This window comes from Gigantopelta aegis, chromosome 9, assembly GCF_016097555.1.
Source record: "Gigantopelta aegis isolate Gae_Host chromosome 9, Gae_host_genome, whole genome shotgun sequence".
Taxonomy (NCBI): Eukaryota; Metazoa; Mollusca; class Gastropoda; order Neomphalida; family Peltospiridae; genus Gigantopelta; species Gigantopelta aegis.
Genome location: NC_054707.1, coordinates 34363487 through 34383486, shown reverse-complemented (window position 1 = coordinate 34383486; position 20000 = coordinate 34363487). Strand labels below are relative to the sequence as shown.

Sequence of the window (20000 nt, the reverse complement as noted above, 5' to 3'; positions counted from 1 at the left end):
AACATTTAATCCAACACATTGCTGTTTTGTTCCACAGATGCAAGGTTAGCTTGCTCCCAGCTCCACTTCAAATGTCCCTCCTACGAAGCTGACTGAACCTGATCAACCCTAAAACTCAAGGCAACCCTTTAAAGGAAGAAAATGCACATGGTCGTTTCTAAAGCATCCGTAACGTAACAACTCTACATTTTATACTGTCGAACTCTTTAAAAATAACTACTGTAGGCTGCATTTATTCAGCAAGTTATTGCTGCCTGATAACTGTCATATAAACTTGACATATGACAAAATACTTACAATTGACTGCATAGCTCGGACTTTGAAAAGGAGGTCATCTCGAAAAAAACACATCCAGGTTCTCCAAAATACTATTCGAAACTGCTTCACCCATGAGGCTTTGTACCTGGTACAACATAATAAATAAAATGTATGTATATAATCAAAGATCACTGCTTGGTCCGGTGGAAATGATAATTATTCACTGGTATATCTAGTGAGTTTTAATGGTTCATTGGAGCAGTGTGATGCAACTACACACCAACTATTCTGTCACTTACAAACGACAACTATGACATAAAATCATTGACCCCTGTTTGGGACCGACTGGCCTGGTTGCTGAGGTGTGTGCCCAAGACAGTGTGGGTTAAATTAATGGTGAGTCAGTATGTAGCACTGGCATAGGAAGTGTGTGGGGGGGGGGGGGGGGGGGATGGAGGTGGGGGGGGGTCTAGAGATGGTTTTTATATATTATTTATACATGTACATGTATGTTTGTGTGTGTGTGTGTGAGTGCACACGCCACCACACACCTTTTGGCATCTTCGATCCCATGCCCATGTGTTAGTGTGTATGTGCATACTTGTATGTGAATATGTTGCTGATGTCTAAAACAAAACAAGAAAAATTGGATCTCAGACTTGTAAAACACTTCGGGTATAGCAGTAACTATCTTAATAAGCTTTCTACACAACAGCCTATTTACACACAATAATGTATTACTTTTAAGGTCACTGAAGCCTAGAAACTAAACTTCTGAAAACATTTCAAATTGTAAGTAATACTTCTAAAAATTACTTTATATAAATAAAATGGTCCATTATTCCTGAAGCCTGACACTCCAGTACAACTCGGAAACCACTGATAAAGTATTACCTATCATTGCTTTGGTCAAATGCATCCTGGAACTGAAAAATAATGAAATATGGATTTTTTTTTTAAATGACAAAATCAAATACAGAAGGCAAATGATAATATATCTTAATAGTAAATTCGGATTTTTGGGGGTATTGTTTTTCTAAACATTAAACAAAAAGAAACAAATTAAAAAAACAAACAAAAAAGAAGAAATAAAATTATAAATAAACTAAGATTTTTGTTTATCTATTTATTTCTTTATTTCTTTTTTTCCTTATTTCCTTATTTTTGTTTATGAACATGTTTTTTATAATGGATATAGCAAATGAAGATTAGGTTGATAATTTCCTGAATTTAAACACAAGCTGCAAAATTATATTTATTTTATAACGTAATTAAGTTTGTTTGTAATAAAAACATTATTGAAACCTACATGGCTAAACTAAAACTCTTTTCAGTAATATTTAAAACAAAAGAGCTGAATCCTTCTAGTACGGTAATACAAAAATCTGACATTTAGTTTTGAACTGAGTATTTGACAATCCACATTCTTAACTACGGTTAGTTGGACTTCCACTTTTGTCGAGTTAAAAAGTTTGTTTTCTTTAACGACACAATGATTTATTAATCATCGGCTATTGGGCGTCAAACATACGGTAATTCTGACACATTTTTCCTAATGCAGCAAGGGATCTTTTTATATGCACTTTCCCACAAACAGGATTGCACATACCATGTCCTTTGATATACCAGTTGGGGTACACTGGCTGGAATGAACATTGAATAATTACAGTAATCATTCGCTAATGAATGTCAAACATTTGGTAATTCTGACACATTGTCAACAGAGGAAACCCTCTATCTTTTTCCCAATGCAGCAAGGGATCTTTTATATGCACTTTCACACATACAGGAAAGCACGTACCACGGCCTTTGACCAATTGTTGTGCACTGGTTGGAATGAAAAAACCCCAAATGCATCCACCAAGCACGACAAGTGAGCACCCAACAGACAGCTAAATCCTGCTCATTCCATTCTTGTTGATGTCCCTGTGGTCAAGAATGTGAGTCAACACAATATGCTCGAATCCTGCCAATTGACATTTAGTTTTAAATATTTTATGTGTAAATATACTTAAATATTTAAGCCCGATTTGTTGTACATGGTTCAAATATGAGATTTTTAAACATTAAACTATGGTCAGATGGACTCTTGTTTTTTAAAACCTGTTGATGAGAACAATGTGTTAGAGATGTTTGGTATCACACAGTGATCTACAGTACACGTGTGGTGTCGATATAAAGACATCTGGAAGGCTGCTCCATGGTGATGACCCGGATCCTAAAACCATATCATCCAATGAAATAGGCACAACCAAAGTTGATTGCTTTGTGACGTACAAGTTAATCTGAAACTGATTGTTCTGCGATGTGCACAATGACATGCACAAGGGTATTCAATGTGTTTAGTTAGAACATATTTTATATTTCGTTTAAACATGTTTTTTCTTTTAGGATATGTGAGAAACAGAATACCACACTCATAGTCATTAGATACCATTTATTTTAGACACTCTTTGTTTAAAAAACGTATTCATCTCACTTTTACTTATAAGATTGTTTTTAAAGAACTCGCAAGTTAAATGGTATCTAATAATAATAATAATAATAATAATAAAATCTTTATTTATAGAAGGTATCTCAGTTAGTTTTAGACTATTCTCCCCTGAGGCCTTCTTACTAATTATAACAATAATAATAATAATAATATTAATTATTAAAAAAAAAAACTAACAAAACCATACATGTATGTACAATATATTCAACCATAAAAAAATATTAAAACATAATTATGTAGAAGAGCAATCATGTTTCTAAGAAGTGTTTCAAAAAAATGTTCTTAAATATATTTAAATGAGTACATTTTTAACATCATTAGGTAAACTCTTTCCAATACCAACTCCAAAAATTGAAAGCTTTTCTTGTAGTGCTCTATTTTTGGTCGGGGAGCTAAAATATTTCCATAATCAATGAAGCGAAGTTCATAAATTGATGATACTGGATTAAACAGGTCTCTGAGGTATGACGTTCATGAAAAAGTAAATCTGTTGGATCATCAGGTGATTTGTCAAAAATAAGATGTGTTGTTCATTTTTGTAATTTATTTATTCTTTCTAAGTCTAATTTAGAACAATTTCCCCATACAGTCAAACAGTAATCGAATAATGGTTGAATATAAGCATTAAAATAAAGTATTCTAATATTTAGAGGAAGATACTTCTTTATTTTTGCTAGCAGAGTTATTTTTGAAGTTAGTGTTGCTTTTTATATCTTTATTTAATTTATCTTTTATAATGTTTATTGATGGGTCTGAAACATGTATTGTTGTATTATCTGCAAACATATCTACATGTGATTCAGTAATAGCTAATGGAAGGTCATTAATGAACATAAGAAAGAGTAAGGGTCCAAGTACTGAGCCCTGTGGTACACCTGCTCTAACATTTAAATAAGATGATTGAGTATTCCCTATGTATACTTGCTGTTTTCTGTTTTGGAGATAGGACTTTATTAACTTTATGGAACCTTTATCAAAATTGTAGCATTAGAAACAAGAATTTTATGGTCAACCAAATCGATTGCTTTTTTAAAATCAAGAAAAAATTACTCCTGTTAAATTTCTATTATTCATTTCTTTTAGCCAAAGGTCTGTGACATAACAGCCAATCATGTGGTATTCTCTGTATATCATGTTAGAACAACGATTCCATCAGAACAAACATACAGTTCATCAGAGGGAGGATGTATCTTGGTGGTATAGGGCTCTGTCTGAGGTGCAAAGGTCTGTGACATAACAGCCAATCATGTGGTATTCTCTGTATATCATGTTAGAACAACGATTCCATCAGAACAAACATACAGTTCATCAGAGGGAGGATGTATCTTGGTGGTATAGGGCTCTGTCTGAGGTGCAAAGGTCTGTGACATAACAGCCAATCATGTGGTATTCTCTGTATATCATGTTAGAACAACGATTCCATCAGAACAAACATACAGTTCATCAGAGGGAGGATGTATCTTGGTGGTATAGGGCTCTGTCTGAGGTGCAAAGGTCTGTGACATAACAGCCAATCATGTGGTATTCTCTGTATATCATGTTAGAACAACGATTCCATCAGAACAAACATACAGTTCATCAGAGGGAGGATGTATCTTGGTGGTATAGGGCTCTGTCTGAGGTGCAAAGGTCTGTGACATAACAGCCAATCATGTGGTATTCTCTGTATATCATGTTAGAACAACGATTCCATCAGAACAAACATACAGTTCATCAGAGGGAGGATGTATCTTGGTGGTATAGGGCTCTGTCTGAGGTGCAAAGGTCTGTGACATAACAGCCAATCATGTGGTATTCTCTGTATATCATGTTAGAACAACGATTCCATCAGAACAAACATACAGTTCATCAGAGGGAGGATGTATCTTGATGGTATAGGGCTCTGTCTGAGGTGCAAAGGTCTGTGACATAACAGCCAATCATGTGGTATTCTCTGTATATCATGTTAGAACAACGATTCCATCAGAACAAACATACAGTTCATCAGAGGGAGGATGTAGCTTGGTGGTATAGGGCTCTGTCTGAGGTGCAAAGGTCTGTGACATAACAGCCAATCATGTGGTATTCTCTGTATATCATGTTAGAACAACGATTCCATCAGAACAAACATACAGTTCATCAGAGGGAGGATGTAGCTTGGTGGTATAGGGCTCTGTCTGAGGTGCAAAGGTCTGTGACATAACAGCCAATCATGTGGTATTCTCTGTATATCATGTTAGAACAACGATTCCATCAGAACAAACATACAGTTCATCAGAGGGAGGATGTATCTTGGTGGTATAGGGCTCTGTCTGAGGTGCAAAGGTCTGTGACATAACAGCCAATCATGTGGTATTCTCTGTATATCATGTTAGAACAACGATTCCATCAGAACAAACATACAGTTCATCAGAGGGAGGATGTATCTTGGTGGTATAGGGCTCTGTCTGAGGTGCAAAGGTCTGTGACATAACAGCCAATGGTGTGGTATTCTCTGTATATCATGTTAGAACAACGATTCCATCAGAACAAACATACAGTTCATCAGAGGGAGGATGTATCTTGGTGGTATAGGGCTCTGTCTGAGGTGCAAAGGTCTGTGACATAACAGCCAATCATGTGGTATTCTCTGTATATCATGTTAGAACAACGATTCCATCAGAACAAACATACAGTTCATCAGAGGGAGGATGTATCTTGGTGGTATAGGGCTCTGTTTGAGGTGCAAAGGTCTGTGACATAACAGCCAATCATGTGGTATTCTCTGTATATCATGTTAGAACAACGATTCCATCAGAACAAACATACAGTTCATCAGAGGGAGGATGTAGCTTGGTGGTATAGGGCTCTGTCTGAGGTGCAAAGGTCTGTGACATAACAGCCAATCATGTGGTATTCTCTGTATATCATGTTAGAACAACGATTCCATCAGAACAAACATACAGTTCATCAGAGGGAGGATGTATCTTGGTGGTATAGGGCTCTGTCTGAGGTGCGATGGATTTCAAGATCGATCGCCCTCGGTTGATTCATGTTATTCACGTCCTGACCAGTGTTCCACGACTGGTACGTCAAAAGCCAAATTAGGTATTATCTTGTCTATAGGAAAATGCAATAAAAAACGCTTGCTTGATGCTTTATTGTTAGCCCCCCCCCCCCTCCCTCCCCCCCCTCTCTCTCTCTCTCTCTCTTTCTCTATATATATATATATATTTCACTATCTATCTATTTCACTATCTATCTCACTATCTATTTATCTATCTATTTATCTGTCTATCTTTATTTCGCTCTAAGGACTAAATATCGAAATAAACATATAGCTTCCATTCAGTTCATAAATGTTTTTTCCTGACGAAAAAAACACTTAATTGTTAACTTAAAATGCATAATTTAGCTTCTTAACTTTGTTTGATCTTACCAGTACGGATTCCAGTTCCTTTTCGTGATTCTGTTTCATCAGTATCTCGGTTTCAGAAGCAATCTCGTTCATTTCCTCACTTTGGTCGAATGCGTCACAGATTGTCTGTAAATTCATTTCAAATGTAAATAACACACATTTTCTGTAAAAGGTCTGTGACATAACAGCCAATCATTCTGTAAAATGTTATTAAAATGAAAACATCATATATTTTCAGTAAAAATGTTTTGACAAAAAAATGAAAGTATCATATATCTTTTTTAAAGTCTATTTTCAAAATAAAAGTGTATCACTTATTTTCCATAACATCCATGAATATTAATTTTTCAAAAACATCACTTGTTTTAGAGATTTTTAAAAACAGTGGGTCATGTATGACATATCTCATAAAGAGGACGTAAGGGGCCATTCAAATATTACGTAACTCTATTTTTTGTCAAAATTAGACACCCACCCACCACCTTGTAACGCCCTGTAACGCTAGACCATACACCCCCAAAATATTATGTAACGCTCGGAGGTACCCCCCCCCCCCCCCAACACACAGACAAAGCAACATGGCAGTGTTTATTTATACACCTGTGAACTACGATGACGTCATTAAAGTGAGGTATTGCTGTACGATGGAAAAAAAAACCCGCAGGTTTTCACTTGCGCCATTTTAAAATGTAGGTGTATTAAAGCATTTCAGCTTGATTTATAATTGTTTTGGGTTTACATTTACCTCTAAAAACCTACATTATATATAACAAAAACATCTTTCAACCTGTACAGTTTTCCTAGTTTCATCCTCTTTTCCAGGGATTATGGCCAATGTCAGAACATAAAAGTCAGCAGGGTTAAAGTTCACTGGACATGGGTAACCTAATCTACAAAACAGAAAATGTAAATGACAGTAACTTAAGAATAACGAAGCTGTTTATCTATATGCACCGGTAGAAGATATCTTAAAGTCATTAAATCCGGCAAAGTCTGCTGGTCCAGATCTCATTAGCAATACATTATTAAAAATGTTAGCTTCAGAACTTTCCCACCCATTAACTCGACTTTTCAATCTTTCAATACAACGCTCATATTTTCCCTCTAATTGGAAACTAGCCAATGTTACACCTATCCATAAAAAAGGTTCTGTCCACGATATTAGTAACTATAGACCGATATCAATTCTAAGTAACTTATCAAAATTGTTTGAGAAATGTATTTTTAAACATGTGTTCAATTTCTTAAAAGATAATAGTATTATAACCAAATTTCAATCGGGATTTATACCAGGGGACTCGACAGTTAATCAACTTCTTGACCTGTACAATTTTATTTGCCAGGCGTTGGACGAGGGCAAGGAGGTTAGAGCTGTTTTTTTGTGATATTAGTAAAGCCTTTGACAGAGTTTGGCATAAAGGTATGGTAACGAAATTAAAATCTATAGGAATTTCAGGCAACCTCTTATATTGGTTCGAAAATTATTTGTCCAACCGTAAACAACGAGTAGTTATTGAAGCGAAATTTTCAAGTACTAAAATTATTCCTGCTGGCTTCCCCAAGGTTCAGTTCTTGGTCCAATGCTATTCTTAATATATATCAACGATATAGTAAATGGAATAGACTCAAACAGACGACTCTTCGCTGACGATACTTCTTTATTCACAAAAGTGGATGACCCACAGGCCGCCAGTAATATTTTAAACTCTGATCTAAAACGTATTAATAACTGGGCCAAAAGGTGGCTTGTTAAATTTAGTTTTGCCAAAACTAAAACATTCACTTTCACGCGGAAGTCGTCTCCCCTGACTAAACCCACTTTGTATCTTAATAATGAGGAAATTATAGAAGTCAATTTTCATAAACATTTGGGACTGGTGAATGGCAACTTCACGTGCAAACTGTTATTGATAAAACATCTAAAATGAATAGTTGCCTTCGGTCGCTTAAATATAGGTTATCTAGGAAATTGTTGGAAAAAATACACAACACATTTATCCTTCCTCTTTTTGACTATGCTGATGTAATTTGGGACAACTGTACATTGCATTTATCCCAGCAGCTTGAAAATATTCAATTAGATGCTCTACGCACTATTTGTGGTGCTGTTCGTGGAACATCTCATCAGTCATTATACAAGGAAACTGATTTTGTGACTTTATCAGAGAGAAGAAAATGCCACAAATTATGTATGATGTATCGACTTTGTAAAGGTATGACTCTGGCTTACCTATCCCAAAAATTGTCCAAAACAGTATCAGAACATTCTCGCTACCTGTTGCGTGATGCTGATGCCGAACAAAACTATTTTCTGATTCGTTCTTCCATTCAGGAGTTAAATTATGGAACAAATTACCAATTAATACTAGAAATTCTTTATCCATAAGTTGCTTTAAAAAACACTTATATGCAAACAAAACTAAAACTCCATTTTATTTTTACACGTGTGAGAGAAGACCAGAGATATTACACTGTCATCTTCGTCTAAATATTAGCGACTTAAATGGACACACATTTACACGTTTTATATCGGATACTCCAATCTGTGCCTGTGGCCATCCTATTGAGAATTCTGAACATTTCTTACTCCATTGCTCAAACTATGACAGACAACGTGCTCAATTTCTATTTGCTTACTCAAATTTAAATTACAAAGTGCTTTTACTTGGAATTCCAAATTTTGATGACCAAGAAAACGTTGACATGTTTAAAAGGGTTCAACAGTTTATTGTTGCAAGCAAACGCTTTGACATTATCTGACAATTCTCATTCATTCATTCATTCTCTCTCATTCTCTCTCTCTCTCTCTCTCTCTCTCTCTCTCTCTCCCTCTCTCTCATTCTGTCTGTCTGTCCTGTTTCTGTTCATTTCTCGTGTGTGATTGTTTTTCTCACAACTATTGTTTTGTCTGCTATGTTTTGTAAAAATTGTATTTGTAAAATGTAGGGAGAGACCTTAATATAGGCATCGCCTGTTTGTCAATCCCAAACGTTAAACATTAATAAATATTGTTTAAAAAAAATCAGATTTAAAAAAGTATATATTATTGGCAAGTTTGAGATTCAACACAGGCCAGCTGGATTTTGGATTGGGGGCTTTTCGTTGTTGAATGTTGTTACCTAAATTTCAAAATAATAATATTGTGTGTATAGCACTATTAGCAGACTGTTTTAACATGACTTGACTCTTTAATGTTAAGTGGTAAAGCACTCGGCTGATGAGCGGTCCGTCTGGGATCAATCCCTGTTGGTTGCCCATTGGGCTATTTCTCGTTCCAACCAGTGCACTACGGTATATATCTATGGCCATGGTATGTGCTATCCTCTCTGTGGGATGGTGCATGTAAAAGATCCCTTGCTATTAATGAAAAAATGTAGCGGGTTTCCTCTATAATACTACATGTATATGTCAAAATTACCAAATTTTAGACATCCAATGATTAATAAATCAATGTGCTTTAGTTGTGTTGTTTAAGAAAACAAACTTTTTAACTTTAATATTTTACCTTGTTACCAATGGAAAAAAGTAGTGGGTTTCCTCTCTAAGACTACATGTATCTGTCAAAATTACCAAATGTTAGACATCCAATGATTAACAAATTAATGTGCTCTAGTGGTATCGTTAAAGAAAACAATTTTTTTTAACTTTAATGTTTTATCTGAACTGCATATTTGATCCTATTTGGTACTTGATTGTTTGTTGTATCATATCGTGTTGTATCTTGCCTACAGTGACCGTGTATAAAAAGCCTTTGAATATTAGTACAAAAAATGTACGTAACTTACCCACTGAAAAATGAATAAGCCTTCTGTGCGGTTCCCATAAATGCTGTACGCCCTTCTGCTAATAGCAGTACACTGAAAATACAAACATATTGACTAAATATACTCTTATTAGCAACAAATGAAGAAGAAATACATGCATATTGCAAAACTGTTTTCATCACAATCATTATCATTATGTGCATCAAGACTTTATCAAAATAATTATGCTTTGTAAATTATAATTTCGTTACATTATTCAGCCAAAACTTACCCTTGCAGGATCTAAAACGCACAAAATACCTTAAAAGGACAGACCCTAGTTTTTAAACACTATAAGGCATATTTTTCACCTAAACCCTAGTTTCAACCCATAACAATGGACACTAAGTTTGGTTAATTTACAAACCTGAAACAAATTTGGATACAATAGAAGCTGTGACGTTGAAATACCCTTAAAAATAGACTAAAACGCGATTCAATAATCATTACTTCTCAGACACACGTGCGTTTTTAAAAATATGAAAAATGCATTATGTGGTATGAGAAACACCAAGATGACCAGAAACACTTGTTGTTATGAAATGAATAATCTAAACAATAAAATATAAGTAATATTTGATTTCAGTGATCATAAACGGCTCTAATAGTGAAAACTATGCCTTAGTGTTTAAAAACTAGGGTATGTCCCTTTAAAATACTATTTATTATTTAATGCGATTTGAGTGAGTGTTGCACAACCAGTTTATTGAAGGCCGTTGTATATGTTATTCTATCAGTGGTTAAATGTACTATTATGTAAAACAAAAATCATATGGAATAGTAGGTACCAGTACTGGCTTCGAATCTCAGTTCCAACTCCCACTCATAGTAAGATTGAACAATTCAGAGGGACTGGTTTATGACCACAAAGGTGTAAGGACAGTCAGCGCATATAGCAGAAGTGTGAACCAAAGACACACAGTGCTTTAACCATACTTGGAAATAATCTTGAAAATCAAAATAAAAAAGAATGAAACTTATTATATAATAGTTATGAGGTGTTATGGTCCTGGGCCCCGTCCCATGAAGCAATCTTACCGCTAAGATCACCTTATGTGCATAGGGTAGTTAAAGATGCTATGTCAAACTTGTAATAATGTCGGTTCACACCAAAAATATTTATTAATTTTTGCTTTGAAACATAAAGTTTATACCTTCAGCTATATGCCTGTAAAAGGTTTTTAACCAAATAATTCCATTTATTAGTAGAAAAAAAAGGAGTATTTTATGGGGGAATCTTGAGAGTGTGTCAGACGCATCAACTAGTGATGTCACTGTTTTATGCATACACTTTCAACACACTAAGTTCTTTCCAAAATTCTTTGCAGACAACTTACAAAGAAACAAAGATGGTGATCATGCTATATTTAGCCATATATTATTCGGGACACCCCTCTAGTCGTCCAGTACAATACTTATTATTATTTTTAAGTTTATTATAGAAAGATAATGCATGGGATCGATTAATTTGTGGTTATTTATTACAATTAAATGTGAAATTAGCAAAATATTGTGGCTTTAACTTTGACATAGGACCTTTAAGGTGACCTTGGGGCTACGATCGCTCGTGGGATGGGGTCCAGGTGGAGGGAGACCTACTGATCAAACAAGGCGAACACCTCGGAGGACGGCTGGTGAATTGTACACAGAATCGTCCTCCCCTTCTGAGTCGTCTCCTTCAACGTCTGCACGATGTTCTGAGCCATGAACGAGTCCAAACCAGACGTCGGCTCGTCACAGAACATCAGGGGTGGGTTGGTCAGCATCTGGACAAGATGAAGCAGATCCAGATGGTTGCACAGATGGTCAAGTTAAAACAAATGTATCCAGAAAAATACTTTTATTTCTTTTATTTGAATGTACAATTTTGGATTTTTCATGCATTTAAAATGTATACTTGTATATAAAGTGTCATATTATTTCAGATATCCAAATAATCAGCTACTATTGTCGTCAGATTTAGCTGGCTGTGATGTGGGTCTATCTTCGCATGTCCTTGTTGACTGCAAGGTTAAAATTCAGTGGCGTAGCCAGGGGTGGGGCCATGGAGGCCATGTCCCTCCCTCAATCAAACCTTCTGTTAATATAGTATTTACATAATACCAATGTGATATTTAGGACTGCATTTTCTTCTATTGTTTGTCACATGAGTGAATGTGTGTTTAGCTGCAGTTAAGCATCTCATTACAAGTAGTTTGGCCCAGCTCATCCGTATTTGGCAGTGATCTATATTAGTCTAGCCTCTACCCTTTGAACGATCCCCCTTGGGGGACCCACAGTGATCCATATTAGTCTAGCCTCTACCCTTTGACCAATCCAGCTTGGGTGACCCGCAGTGATCCATATTAGTCTAGCCTCTACCCTTTGACCAATCCAGCTTGGGTGACCCGCAGTGATCCATATTAGTCTAGCCTCTACCCTTTGACCAATCCTGCTTGGGTGATGGCAGTGATCCATATTAGTCTAGCCTCTACCCTTTGACCAATCCTGCTTGGGTGATGGCAGTGATCCATATTAGTCTAGCCTCTACCCTTTGACCAATCCTGCTTGGGTGACTGCAGTGATCCATATTAGTCTAGCCTCTACCCTTTGACCAATCCTGCTTGGGTGATGGCAGTGATCCATATTAGTCTAGCCTCTACCCTTTGACCAATCCTGCTTGGGTGACCTACAGTGATCCATATTAGTCTAGCCTCTACCATTTGACCAAATCCCGCTTAGATGACCCTACCAGGAGCTGACACTTCTGCTGGAATAGCTCTCTGGGTCACCGAGACGTACAAGCTACCTCACCATGTCAAGGAATGTACCATGAGATAGATAATAACCTATTGAAATTACTACAGCGATACTTGTACAACAATATATATTTTGTAATTATGATCTCACCTCGCAGGCGAAAGACAGCCTCTTCATTTCGCCCCCAGATATTCCCTTCTTTCCTCCCGGAGTTCCAATTCGAGTATTAACACACTTTGACAGTCCCATCTGAAATCACAACAGACACTCTGGTAAGTAACCAAAATCATGCTTTTAAAAATCTTTTGTTTCAGCACTCAAAACATGGATTATAAGTAGCTATAGGCTTGCTTATCTGCCATTTTGTTGTCACTGAATCATAGGATTCTTTTTTGATGTAGATAAAGGAAATCTGTCATGTAATTTTGATACTGAATTCATGTGTTCTATTATACATCTGCCATTAGGCTTATACATGTACTAGTAAAAGAAAAGTTAAAGTTTTCCTCGAGGTCAAATATAAATTATAATTCCCATCCCAACCAGTATCCCACAACTGGTATATCAAAGGCTGTGGTATGTATTGTTCTGTATATATTGGAAAGTTCATATACAAAATTTCTTGCTGCATTATTGGTAGGAGTAGACCATGTGGCGGCAGTGGGTTTCTTCTCTCGCTTTCTCTCGACTAAGTATCAAATAACCATGTGTTAGACACTAAATAAACAGCCGTAATTTAGAAAATGTAATCGGGTGTCATTGAAAAAATATTACTTTCCTTTCCTTATTTCCTTCTTACAAGTTAATTATTAATACCGAAAGATGCAGTGTACTTAATTCGATTGGTGATATGTTTTCTGGAAGCTATTGATAGCCTGTTGGCACACGAGTAATTAACATACTTAGCCTATATTTATATTAGGCTAAGAATCTCACTCATGAAACATACAAAAGATCTCATACTGCGTTTTCAATAGGATTATCTAATAAAGAGGTAGCGGATTTCTCCTGTCTAGAGATGTGTCTGTCTCATTGTTTTACTCGCTCACTCACTCACTCACTCTCTCAATCTCTCTCTCTCTCTCTACGTTGTATCATGTGTCATTAAATAAAATATCCCTTTCCTTTCCACTAATGAAATTCTCATTAAATACCCGAGTCTAGACAGTTTTGCCATATTTTTGGCAGATGGGAATCAGTAATGGCCTACAGGTTTTTTGTAAGCTAGTTTAAAATTATACCTCGCCAATAACTTCGTCAACACGTGCCAGCCTTGCCTTTTGATCCAGACATTTGTCCATTCTCAGTAAAGCCTAACAAAACAAAACTTTTGTACATCATACATCATGAGAATATACATTGTAAGTGAAAAAAAAAATACTGTAACAAAATCAGAACAGATATAATTAATAAAACGATATACATAGCCAATGGTGTAGTCAGCACGAGGCAGACGAGGCACTTGTCTCGTCTGGAATTTCCCCAGATTTATTTTATTTTTCCCATGACACTGATATTTATTTTACAGGTCTGGGTTTGCCTCGGCGTTTTTTCCTCTCTAGCTACGCCCCAGATAGCCATGTCACATGAAAAAAAGTTTGGATTACTTAAATTAAATCGTGTTCATGCAGTATCAACTAAGTTATGTTACCATCTCATATCTATTGCAACATTTCCATATAATATAGTTTTTCTTATGATTAAAAGTACTACAAAATGTAAGAATTCTAATTTCTCTATATAAGCTTCAAATATTCGAAAACACTCTGTTAATTGTCAGCTTAGCTTCTCTCCAAATACAGGGGGGGGGTGCAAATTATATGTGACATTGGGATTCCAGTTTCTACGGGCGTATGGAAGAAGTACGGATGAATCTGAGACCTTTTAGAAATACACATTAAATCTAAAATACTTGGGGCGGAACGTATGCCAGTGGTAAAAGGTTCGCTTGATGCACGGTCTGTTTGGGATCAATCCCTGTCTGTGGGCCCATTCAGCTATTTCTCGCTCCAGCCAGTGCATCACCACTGGTATATCAAAGGCCGTGATACATGCTATCCTGTCTGTAGGATGGTGCATATAAGAGATCCCTTTCTACTAATGGAAAAATATAGCAGGTTTCCTCTCTAAGACCAAATGTTTGACATCCAATAGCCGATGATTAATAAATCAATGTGCTCTAGTCATGTCGTTAAACAAAACAAACTTTCTTCTTTTTTTCTAAAATACTTAAACCGTGACCCACCGAAAACCCTTGAATGTGATTATCCATGAAATGATTGCAGTAGAGACTACACTTAATTTGACATCCAGTGGTTTATTCACCGTCAGGTAGCAGAAACTACACTTACTTTGAAAACCAGCTTTTCTTTGACTGTCAGGTACTATAAAGTATACTTACTCTGAAAACTAATGTTTCTTTTACTGTTAGGTACTATAAAGTATACTTACTCTGAAAACCAATGTTTCTTTGACTGTCATATTGCCAATAAACAGTTCATGCTGCTGGACGTAGGCCGAAATGTTTCTCATTCCCGTGCCAACGTTGATTCCGTTCACCTGCACCTCGCCGGTCACGCAATACTTAGAAACATTGCGACCTGTCAGCACATTCAGAAGAGAAGACTTGCCTGCTCCACTGCAACATGAACATGCAAAAGTGTTAATTAAACAAAATACAAGGCAGGGCAAAAGCAAGGCTGGGCAACGCAACGCAAGGCAAATAGATGGAATGGTAAGGCAAAGGAAATGCAAAGGAGGGCAAAGCAAGCCAAGCCAAACCAAACCAAGGCAACGCAACGCAACGCAACACAAAGACAAGGAACGGTAAAGCAACGCAAGACAAAGACAAGGAATGGTAAAGCAAAGGCAATGCAAAGGAGGGCAAGGCAAGCTAAGGCAAGGCAAGGCAAGCTAAGGCAAGGCAAGGCAAGCCACGCTAAGGCAAGGCAAGACAAGGTAAGGCAAATGTGCAGGCAAGGTAAGACAAATGCAACTCAGCACAACTCAACTTAACAGTTCAGTCGCGTCGTGTAGTGTGTATTGAAAAATTATCCATCGGCGACTGACTTTCAGTCTGCCCGACTGCATTTGACACGACCGAACATGTTCAGTCGCAGACGATGGACGTCGTATAGTGTGAACGGATCTATGACGAGGACGCGACTGTCGCGTTGTGTAGTGTGAACGGTTTACACGACGCTATACAACTGATGTCTACCGGTATCCAATGGAATGTCTATATTTCATCATGTGACATAAAGTTACAATGGCGGAATTATTATGGACAGAGGAAAAGGCCCCTTCGCAGTCTGTAGCGCCACCTGCATAACTATGAAAACGAGGCTGGGCGTTGTAAACAAACTATTTTTGCCATTGATTAACATGGGATATGAGATTTTTTTTCTTCTTCTTCTAAAATCAAGAACACAATTCAGAATGGGTCGCAACATTTGTTCTGTCTTTAATTGTGGTCACCAGAGGAGTCGTAGAGTGGACTGTACTGCTTTTTATACATTTTGTAAAGATATATATTTTTTATTATTTTAATAACATTTTAGGCCTATTGAGGCTGGTATTTACGATGTGTCGATCAGTATTATTAAAACATTATTTTAAACGTCCATGGAAACCATAAAGGAATTCTGATAAATATATATTTCATATCGTCATTTTTCGAAACCATCAGATTTGAAAAGAAGATGCTATGCAGGGCTCGAAACTCGCCAAAAAATATGGTGGCCCAAAAAATAATAATGGATGTTGGCAAATTAAGGTAAGTGAACCATGAACCACGAGCAAGATTTTAACGTGGAATAAATATATGCAACATAAATATTAAGAGTGGCTCATACACAATGTATGTTATAGCTCTAAAAAGGATCGATCAAATAATATTATTTGGGCGACTAACACCATTATTTTTTAATATTTATGTCTCCTAAACGGGACATTGGTCGCATTTGGCGACCTGGCCACAGGCCATTTCGAGCCCTGGCTATGGGTGCGGAACGCGGGAGGGGGCGGGACCCATGCCCTCTCCCCCCCCCCCCCCCACTCCCCATTATTGTTCTCTGGCTGAGAATGCTATACTAGAACGCCTGAAAGTCAAACTTTTGTTGAGGGTGCATGCCTCAAATTCCCTATAGCCAACAGATTTTCATCCCATGTAACTCCCCCTTCCCCCTTCAAACACTCTCCTCGGACCCTGGGTGGAACCTTGTTATTCCAGAGCTTTGCTAATAAACAGAAAGCATCTGAGGGAGAAGGCAGCTATTAAATGTCGTCATGTAATACATTTATAGGCCTATGAATTTTACTCCCTTTTTTTAAAAATACCGTAAGTCATGTTATTAGACAATTGACAGTGTGTGTGTGAAGGTGTTTTTTTGTTTTGTTGTTGGTTGGGTTGTTGTTGTTTTTTGTTACTTTTCTGTTTGGAATTTTGTGTGTTGGGTGTGTGTTTGTGTGGCAAACCTATTTGTGGGCAAGTATGCATGTGGCAAACACCCAGTCATACTTACCGGTAAATACTAATTCGTTACTTATTCCATAGTCCCATCTCTCAAATTAAGTGGTCCCCCGTACAAAAGTTCACCAACTAGGCTATGTACCATTCTAGTGGGGAGGGGAAGGGATTTCATGGGGTCACCATTTTACGAAACATGGGGATGGAGAAGGTGTTTATCAAGAGTTATATCATGTTTTAAAAATACTTTTATCATATTTATTCATAAATTAAAATGCAGCTAATCATTGCTGTTGTGTTTTTAACTGATGATTTTCTATCCAGTGCCACTGTGGTATTATTACCAAACAAATATAAATACAAAATCTTATAATATTGATCAGCGCCCGGGGAAAGTCAAGTATTGCGCCCCCTAACCAGTGGACCGTTAGCACTCCCCAAGTCCCTTCCACCAGTCCAGACTTTTGCGCCCAGGCCAACTGCCCACAATACGTCACTTGTCAAAATACGTATTTTGGGAGAGGTTACGTATTGAATGTTACATAATTTTCTAGTAGTGGCCTTGGCGTTACAAAAAGGTCACACGATGATGGGAGGAGGTCGTCTGAAAAGGGGGCTTTTAAAAATACTTTTACCTACTAGTGAATAGTTGGAGGCTCTTATTACTTGGATACATCTTTAGTGGTGAATATAAAGCATTTTAAAAGTATTGTCTCATAAATGAAATACTTCACCGGTCAGCATGATCTGAACAAAATGAGTCCTGTCGGAAGATGACAATTGGATTTGCCAGTAATATATTAATTGTCCCTCCTATTATTTTCAGAGTCCTACTTTAGGCGACTGTGACTCGATGCTTAAGCTCTCGCCTGTTATCTGTATTCAGTATAAAATTCCACCACTGTACTACCCTGCTATGTTACTGTAAACACTCACCCCCCACCCCTCTCTCTCTGTGTGTGTGTGTGTGTGTGTGTGTGTGTGTGTCTATATATATATATATATATATATATATATATATATATATATATATATATATATATATAGTATTTGAAAAAAAAAACAACCAAATTTTGAGTTACGTAAATGATGAACAGACCTAAACAAGATTGAAATAGATCATCCTTATTTATATTTCCTGAGACTTATGATAAAACAAATTCGACCCCGGACCCCCATGCACACGCGCCTGTGTGTATACTCGTTTGTGTTTGAGTAGTCGAGACGGGAGGGGTTGGGGGGAGGCGTCGACCGACTTTGTTGACGTCATCAATGATTTGACGTCACATGATTGTTATGGTAAGTTTATGAAAACATTTGGAAGCTTGGTGCGATTTTCTCACAGGCACTTGACACAGATTCGTATATATAGGTAAATTTCATGTATGTTGTTAACTTTGATGTTTTTTTCAAATTATTTTGCCATTTCCTCTTCATATTTATTACTCTTACTGCTATTTAACATGTATTTATTTGTGACACAAATTTCGTCTCCCCCCACCCCTACTACAAATATAATTTGTTCACTTTTCATTACTGATTTCTGTTCATCTCGCATTGATGGTATTTGTTCAGTTCTCATTGTTGGTTCCTGTTACAGTTTGTTCACATCCACCATCAGTACGATATGTTGTTTGCATTACTGGTCTATGTTGTAGTTTGTTCAGTTCGCATTATTGCCATTTTGGTTTTCAGTTTGCATTGTTTACTGTTCAGTTATAATTTGTCCAGTTTTAATTATGATTTTTTTTAAAGAGTTACGTAGTTTTATTGTTGGTTTCTGCTAATTTCTTCAGTTTTTATCAGTGAGTTTTGTTACAGTTCAGTACTAATTATGTCTTATTTTACAGTTCAATTCTCATTTCTTTCTGTTAATAATTTGTTCAGTGTTCATTACAGATTGATATCACAGTTTGTTCAGTTCTCATTTTTGTTTTTTGTTCATTTTTAAATGTTTTTTAAGTTCTCGTGAATGCTTTCTGTTAGACTTTGTTCAGTTCGCTGTACTGGATTTACTACAGTTAATTCAGTTATCATAATTAGTTTCTGTCGCAATTTGTTCAGTTAGCATTCTTCACTGTTATTTTGTTTAGTTATCATTGTCGATTCCTGATTGTTCAATTCTCATTATTGATTTCGGTTACAGTTTCTTCAGTCCACACTGTAACCTCAGGCCCGTACGCAGAAATTTATGGGGGGGGGGGGGGGTGCGTAATCGACGGCCCAAAGGAGCCCCCCCCCCCCCCCCCCGCGTACGGGCCTGACTGTTGATTTCTCTTTGTTCGTTCAGTTCTTATTATTGTTTTATGTTTATTAATTTTAGTTCTTATTACTGATTTTTGTTAGTTTGTTTTGGTATCAAGTTTTAATTGATTAAACATGTTCTTTCTCTCTCTCCCTCTCCCAGCAACAATCTGCATTGAACAGAGCTTGACACCATTAAAATGTTGACGTGAAACGCCGAAAGGTTAAAGTTAAAAACGAGTGATGAAAATGAGTGTTTACAGTAGCATAGCTGGTTAATACAGTGATGGAATTTTATACTGATACAGAAAACAGGCGAGAGCTTAAGCATTGGGATGAGTAATGTGATGATCAAATTTAGACCACAAATACAGTAAACTACGACACCAAACAATCATAAATACACACAGAAAATACTACAATAATATTCACGGGCGTAGGAAGATGCCAAACAGTGGGCACACTTTTTCTAGATGCCTTATCGTTTTTATGGCCATTTTGATCACGTAACAGGAATTCGGTGGAATATTTTGTCTACGACCACTTTTTATATCCGGAAATTTAATTTATTCAAAATGGTGGCAAAATTTCATCTCATTTTGTGTGTTTTGTAGCTTT

General features: G+C 36.7%; 1 protein-coding gene across 1 annotated transcript in view; it reads right to left on the bottom strand.

The window, feature by feature from the left end:
• The window catches only part of LOC121381842 (protein white-like), a 42252-nt gene that overhangs the window by 10565 nt on the left and 11687 nt on the right, over window positions 1-20000 (bottom strand). Inside the window, exons 4-12 of the mRNA XM_041511206.1 lie at window positions 15122-15308; window positions 13912-13983; window positions 12821-12919; window positions 11531-11697; window positions 9914-9985; window positions 6916-7018; window positions 6150-6254; window positions 1153-1184; window positions 298-403 (exon numbers count right to left, since the gene is read on the bottom strand). Of these exons, the coding sequence (XP_041367140.1) occupies window positions 298-403; window positions 1153-1184; window positions 6150-6254; window positions 6916-7018; window positions 9914-9985; window positions 11531-11697; window positions 12821-12919; window positions 13912-13983; window positions 15122-15308 (943 nt within the window). The remainder of the gene's footprint in view (window positions 1-297; window positions 404-1152; window positions 1185-6149; window positions 6255-6915; window positions 7019-9913; window positions 9986-11530; window positions 11698-12820; window positions 12920-13911; window positions 13984-15121; window positions 15309-20000) is intronic.